Source organism: Grus americana, chromosome 20 (assembly GCF_028858705.1).
Source record: "Grus americana isolate bGruAme1 chromosome 20, bGruAme1.mat, whole genome shotgun sequence".
NCBI classification, from domain to species: domain Eukaryota; kingdom Metazoa; phylum Chordata; class Aves; order Gruiformes; family Gruidae; genus Grus; species Grus americana.
The window spans coordinates 5,716,184-5,723,000 of NC_072871.1; the positions used below are offsets into that span (position 1 = coordinate 5,716,184).

Here is a 6,817-nt window from a genome sequence, read left to right on the forward strand (position 1 = left end):
GGTTTCCAGGGCAGAGCGGAGCTGCTGGAGGTCTTCAGCACTGAGTTCCAGCTGCGGCTGCTCTGGGGCAGCCGCGGGGCCGAGAGCAGCCAGGCGGAGCGCTACGAGAAGTTTGACAAGGTCCTCACTGCCCTGTCCCACAAGCTGGAACCAGCAATGCGCTTCAGTGAGCTGTAACCCCCCTGGGCGCTGGGAGCCCTCTCCCAGCTCCCAGCCTGTTCCCCCCAGCGACTGTGGGGCAAGGGATGGGGCCAGGCACCTGGCACCAGGAGGAGGAGAGATAGCCCAGAAGGGTGCTGGGGCACAGATCAGCAATTTTGGGACAAAGAGGAGGAAAAACAACCACCTCCCATCTACAACCCACCTCCCTGGGACACGAGGCATCAGGGGATCCGCACCACTGCCCCGAGGGACAGGGACAGTGTCTGGGCAGGCTCGCGCCAGCATCCACCATCTGCCCCACCAAGGTCTGTGACTACACGGTGCCCCTCACCTCGCCCTTTGGTTTTGTTTCTTTTCCATCTCCATCTTGCCCACAGCCGCTGGATCCTGCTTGTAAATACATTTTCACAATCACTTCTCGATGTACAGACTTGTGAAGGACAGTTCTTGTTGTACATAATTACACTCATTCATTTCGTCTTGTAAATACATGTACATATCTCATGGGTTTTGTTCTTACCTACAATAAACTTTTATGCTGTTCCTCAAGGGGATTCCCCTCTCCCGTGGGTGTCATTTAAACGAGGCCCTGGCTCCCCCGGGGTGAGCAGAGCCGGGGAAGGGCTGGTGAGGGCGACCACCGTGCTGAACCCAGCCCAGAGTTCTGCGGTGGCCCATGACAGCCCCTCGCTGGAGGGGCAGGGTAGTTGCCCGAGGGGGAACCGGAGTCCCCGAAGCACGACCCGCGCCCCAGCCCCACGGTGGGACCGGCCCCCAGCGGGCACGGAGCCATTTGAACCCGCCCCCGCGTTCTGACCGCGCCCCTTTTCTCTAGCCCCGCCCCCACGGGGCACGCCGGGAGCTGTAGTGCGGGCGGTGCCGGAGCGGGCGGCTGCCATGGGGCCCGGAGCGGCGGCGGCACCGCTGGCCGTGGCGCTGCTGCTGGCGGCCGCCGCCCGCCCCGCCGCCGCCTGGGACCTGTGGGCGCTGCGCTGCGGCTTCTTGGCGGACTGCGAGTGCGGCTTCGAGCCCGACCTGCGCGGTCAGCTGGGGCGGCAGCTCGGGGTGGGGGCGAGGTGCGGCGGGGTTGGGGGGGGGGGGGGGGAAGGGGGCGCCCCTGAGGTGAGGGGCCGTGAGGCGCGGGGTGCCAAGGGGCGGCGGGCCCTGAGGTGCGGCGGCCCGGGGAGCCCCGAGGCCGGGGAGGCGGCAGGCAAGGCGGTTCCGGCATCCAGGGTGTCTGCAGGAGACCCCCCCCGGGGGGCTGTACCCGGAGCGGGGCGCAGAGACGGCTCTCGGCCTCCCCCCCGCCCCGCCGCGGAGGGGTAGGACCGGGCGGCAGGGCCGTTCTCCAGCCTGGGCTGGCTGACAGGGCCTGAGGAAGCAGCCCTCAGAGACTGGACAGGCGCACTGTTGTGGCCACGGTGTGAACCAAGACCTATTTCAGCCTGCATTTGGTAAATATCGGTTTGACTTTGCTTCAGGTCTGGAGTGTGACTTGGCCATGAATCTGGTGGGGCAGCCCCTGGTGAGACAGCAGGTGATGAAGGGAGTGAGGGAGTTCCTGGAGAACCAGAATCCTGTGAAACCCCTCGTGATGTCCTTCCACGGCTCAACGGGAACAGGCAAAACCTATGTGAGCTCCATGCTTGTCCGCTACCTCTTCCAGGGTGGGCTCCAGAGCCCCTACGTTCACCAGTTCTCTCCAATAGTGCACTTCCCCCATGCCGAGCGGATAGAGCAGTACAAGGTGAGGGACGCTTCTCCACAAAAACTTGACTGGGTTTTTCTTTGGTTATGTCTATCTCAATCTTCAGTACATATGCATTCAGGCTGTTTCCTGAAGTAATGCAGGAATAAAAGCTCTTTGTTTTACCCTGTCAGACAGACATGGCTGAGTGGCTCCACATACTGGCTGAAGGATCCACTAGTGACTGTGATATACTCTGGCACTCAGTTATCACTTTCGTCTTCCCCCCAGCAGTCCTTGCCATGATCACACAAACAAGAGTGTTTTGCTTAGATGAAAGGCACTAAAATTCTCCCATTGCTTTCCAAACAGCTTGAAGGCTGTGAAAACCTGCATATCGCTAGACTTATAATCCCTTCCTCACACAGCAAGCAGCTCCTGAACAGCAGCTCTAGCCTCTTAACCATGCCACTCTGTCTCTTAAAGCTGAGAAAGGGAAGAAATCAAAATTGAAGGTTAGCTGCCAAACTCTCAGCAGAGTAGGGAATCGGCACATCTGGATGTTTGCTTTCTGGGTGTTTGGAGAAGTGATTTGTTGTATTGTGTCCTTAGAAGAAATACTCTTACGAAGGTAAAACCCATACTGGGTGAAGTACTTCAATTAAGAGTTATACATGCCCCTGGGTGACATGAGTGGTTTTGCGTGGGTTGGCATCTACACTGAAGTAACTCCAGTCATGGTGAAGAGCCAGAGCTGTGTGGGTCAGCACAGGCGCATGTTTTTGTGCCAGCACAGGAGCTGGCAAAAAGCACTCAGTAGCTAGGAACTGTGTAGATATACAGTGAAAGAGAAGAATGTGGGGAACTGTAGGAGTCTGAATCCCCAGCTTTAATTTGCTGCCTCCTCCTTTAAATCTGTAGTAGGAGATCTACAGTGGGCTAATAAAGCCGGTAACAGCCACTGTGCAAAACCCAGAATAAAGGAGTTATTCTGGCTGTTCTGCTCTGAGTAGGTGGTGCTGTGCAGGGACATGCTGCTTTCAGCACCTTCAGCTCCACCTGAGCTCTGGTCTCAGCCTTTGCTCTAGGGCAGCTCAGGCCTCCCTCACCAACCTTGGTATCTCACTGCCTTACAGCTTGGTGGGTATTTTCCTAGGAAAACCTGAAGCGCTGGATCCAAGGGAACTTGACAAACTGTGGACGGTCAGCCTTTCTCTTTGACGAGATGGACAAGATGCACCCGGGCCTGATTGACGTGATCATACCATTCCTGGGATCCTCGTGGGTTGTATACGGGACCAACTACCGCAAAGCAATCTTCATTTTCATAAGGTAAGAGGCCCCTCTGTAGCATCACGGGGCCTTCCAGCACACCGCTTCTCATCTGGGCAGAGGTCATACCTACTGCAGAGCACACACTTCTTTTGCTTTTCCTTCTTCGAGCCTTGAGCTTCTACAGATACCAAGAGGCACTATTTCATTGCGAATAGACAGACCTGGAGAGTCTGAAAAAGCTCTCATGTCTCTGTTACTTGGCTGTCTTTACAGGAGTCATTTTAGGCCAGGCAGCTGGAAGATCCTGGCATGCACTTGTGCAGACTGGAGGGTGTCAGGTGCCACCTCTGTTCTGCAACACCATTTTCCCAGATACACACCAAATAAACATCTCATTCTTGTGCAGCAACGCAGGAGGGGAGCAGATCATTGAAATGACGCTGGATCTCTGGCGTGCACGCAGGGACCGGGAGGAGATCAGCCTGCAGGACCTGGAGCCGGCCATCTCCAAAGCCGTGTTTGAAAACCCTCAGAGTGAGTCCGTGGAGCAGAGCCCTTCCTGCAGGGTCAGAGCCCGGCAGAGGGAGCCAGGCCCATTCCAGGCAGCCACCCACACTGCCTGCCACCTCCCAGGCGGCCAGCAAAGGATGAGGGGGTTTTAAGGGAAGGGAATCACAATCCCCTCGAGGTCTCCTGGCAAAGGGAAGGAATAGCCCGGCCTTCCAAGCCAGCAGACCTGTTGCCACGTTTGGCAAAGTTCTTTGGAGACAAGGAGTATTCACAGTTGGGGGATGGGAGGCAGGACAATGTGCTTACTGGAAAGGCACCGAGACGTACCAATCCCCACTGCCTGCCTGGTTCTCCTCGCTTTGCCCTTGTCACAGGGAGCAGAGCTTAAATTCTGACTAGTCAAGCTAAATCCCTCCATTCCTGGAGAACAAGTCTCTTGGGGGGGAAGGAGGGTGACAACTGATAGGTTCATCTCTCTCCTTGTACAAAACTGGAGCAGATCTGTCTTCAGCTGAGTATTTTGGCTTTGCACAAAGCAGCTCTTTGAATTTCAGGGACTGCAGAGACTCTTTGAGGGTAAAATCTGTCTCTTCCTTTGCTTTTGCAGGTGGATTCTGGAAATCTGGGATCATTAATGAACATCTCATTGATTTTGTTGTGCCCTTCCTCCCATTGAAGCGCCACCACGTAAAGCAGTGCGTCATCAGCGAACTTGTCCAGCAATGCCTTGAAGTACGTCCGGATGTTATCCAGGAGGTAGCTGACAGCATCCCCTACTTCCCAGAAGAGGAGAAAATATTCTCATCAACAGGCTGCAAAACAGTGGCCTCTCGGATCAGTTTTTTCTTCTAGCCGCTGGCAAGGGCCTTGCTCAGATCCATAGGGGATGTATATGGAGCTATAAAGCAGCAGAGCCCAGGGCTGGCAGGATGAGCAGTAGGAGCTGCGTGTTCCCTCTTGGCAGCACAAGCGCTTTCCTGCTGAACTTGCCTCTGCAGCCCCAAGGAGGCCACTGCAGGATGCAGCTGCGGGACCAAGTGCAAGCAACATGATTTAAAGCACTTTACTGATTTACCCTTCGGCCAGGTGAGGGTGGATACGCCCAGCCCAGCACACCACCCAAGGCATCTGTGACAACAAGGGGAAGACGCCAAGAGGGTCTGCAGCATCAGGGAGGTTTCTTACCCTGTCAGCAGCACCCACTGGCAGCTCTCCCCTCTCCTGGCAGCTATTGATATCCAACACATCAAGATTCTGAGCCCACAGAAGAATATTTCTTTCCTACAGCATTTTAACTTTTTGCTTTTTAAAACCTTTTTAAGCGTGGCTGTGCCTCAGCTCCTTGGTACAATGTGACAGTGCTGGTGCTGACTCCCACAGCACTGGCCTGCGAACACCTTTAACATTGCAGCAAAGTTTTCTTTTCAAGGAAGTTTTAGAGCCAACATCTTTCCAGCCTCCTTTCATAGTGAACAGGTGCTGGTAGGGACCAGCTTCACCATCAACAAGCATGGGGGGAGTAATGTGGGAGATGGCAACATCCGATCTGCCAAGAGCCAGGTTCTTCCTGCCACCCCCTTTCCATCTTTCTCTGAAGGTCCAAAGGATTTCCCTGCAGCAAACCAGGAAAACAACAAAAACAATAACAAAAAAAGGCTTCTCACTTGTTTTACAAGCTATGAAAAATTTCAGTCCTACCTCCAGGGGAGCCCATGGTGCCACTAATGGTTTTGAAAATTCCTTTTATTCAGTGATGATTTCTACAGCAGGCTGAGAGTTGGTGCTATGAGGTGTTGAGCCTCTTGTACATTCTTCTGCTGATTAGACCTGGCAGGCTTTGGCTGGGCCAGTGTGCGTTCAGGTTCTGGGAAGTGTCACAACAGGGGACCTGGGGACAACTTGGAGAAGATAAGTGCTCCACACTGCCATGTATGGGGTGCACAGCACCGCTGGCCTTTGCCCAGGTTTTAATCTCCTCTGTGCAATCAGTTACGGCAGAACAGGTTAGAGGAACCAGAATCATTTCACTTTCTAGGAACAAACTGCCTGAGGGATGGGTGCGGAGATGCTTCCTAGAGCTCCTGACGATCCACTCAGGCCCTATGCTGAAATGAGCTGCCAGCACTTGGGACCATTCCAGCTCCAGGGCTGGAGCTTTGGGGACAGCAGTTTTACACAACCCAAATGCTGCCCAGGAGCTGGCCCACAGACAGATGCAAAAATTCTGCCTCTTTCAAAAGTGTTATGTATTTCTAATTTTAAAATAAATCATTTATGGAAAAAAAATGGTTGGGGAACAGTCTTTTACTTGGATTCCTGACTGCAGCTAGCACAGAAGGACTTGGAAGATTTGCAATTGCATGGGAACAGCTGCCTGATCTGATGGGACTTTGGGGATTTAGCAGCATGGAGCTGATGCTCTCCAGTTAGGTAACTGGAAACAAGACAGCAGCCTTTCCCTGGGGAGGAGGTGAAACAGCAGTAGCTGGGCCGTAGCTGGGCCAGACATCCTCCGCAGAGAAGCTGGTGTAGGTCCAGGAAGGCCACAGACTCTGCCCCAGCAGCACTCTTCCCCCACTGCAGAGCACATCTCTGGGTCCCAAGGCCAAGTTCACAGGACTAGTGCCAGCACAGCAGGGTGTGGGAGCCGCGTCGTCTCCTTCCCCGTGTGAGTCCCATTCTGAAGCCTGCCTGGTGACCCTTGCGTGGGAGCTGAGGGCTGAGGCGAGGTGCCAGGCGGGTGCAGTGGCAGACCAGCCATTTCTGCAGCAGCTATCGCAGCCGCTTTGCATGCTGGCTGAGTGCAAGATCCAAGCCTGCAGCCCCTGCTGCTGCACCCCGGACTTGCTCGCCCGAGTTGCTGTCCCTCAGACAGCTCCTACTCCATGTGCAGCCCTGCACCCTCAGGTGCCGCTTCCTTCCATCATCCTCTAGTGCCATCCACAGCATGGGGAGAGGTGCCAGTGCAAAGGCAATGCTACAGGCCTGCAGCAACCTCCGAAAGCAATCCTTTATCTGGGAGGGCTGAGGCGGAGTGAGACTCCTGCTTGGAACAAGGTTCCCAGGTCAAGTGTAGACATCCAGTAAGCCACCGCCAACTTTTTGGAGCAGAAAAGGGGCAAAACCCGCCTTTGCCAGCACGAGTACTTCGGCAGTGAGCGCTGAAACATGCCACTGCCCTCC

At 54.9% G+C, this 6,817-nt stretch overlaps 2 protein-coding genes across 5 annotated transcripts in view; both read left to right on the top strand.

Annotated features, from left to right (window-relative positions):
* The window catches only part of SH2D3C (SH2 domain containing 3C), a 34,675-nt gene extending 33,959 nt beyond the window's left edge, over positions 1-716 (top strand). For all 4 annotated transcript variants that reach the window (XM_054848269.1, XM_054848268.1, XM_054848270.1 and 1 more), the window contains one exon: positions 2-716. In XM_054848269.1, the coding sequence (XP_054704244.1) occupies positions 2-177 (176 nt within the window). In that variant the 3' untranslated portion in view covers positions 178-716. The remainder of the gene's footprint in view (position 1) is intronic.
* Positions 717-1,024: 308 nt separating this feature from the next.
* TOR2A (torsin family 2 member A) lies at positions 1,025-5,920 on the top strand. The gene is made up of 5 exons (XM_054849123.1): positions 1,025-1,204; positions 1,644-1,909; positions 3,006-3,181; positions 3,531-3,658; positions 4,242-5,920. Exons 1-5 carry the CDS (start codon positions 1,060-1,062, stop codon positions 4,484-4,486), a joined length of 960 nt encoding a protein of 319 aa, XP_054705098.1. The 5' UTR covers positions 1,025-1,059; the 3' UTR covers positions 4,487-5,920.
* Positions 5,921-6,817: the final 897 nt, after the last annotated feature.

Coding starts and splice junctions, on each gene's coding strand:
- TOR2A (XM_054849123.1), top strand. CDS start 1,060: ATGGGGCCCGGAGCGGCGGCGGCACCGCTGGCCGTGGCGCTGCTGCTG. Junction 1,205..1,643: donor CTTCGAGCCCGACCTGCGCG/GTCAGCTGGGGC, acceptor ACTTTGCTTCAG/GTCTGGAGTGTGACTTGGCC. Junction 3,659..4,241: donor CGTGTTTGAAAACCCTCAGA/GTGAGTCCGTGG, acceptor TTGCTTTTGCAG/GTGGATTCTGGAAATCTGGG.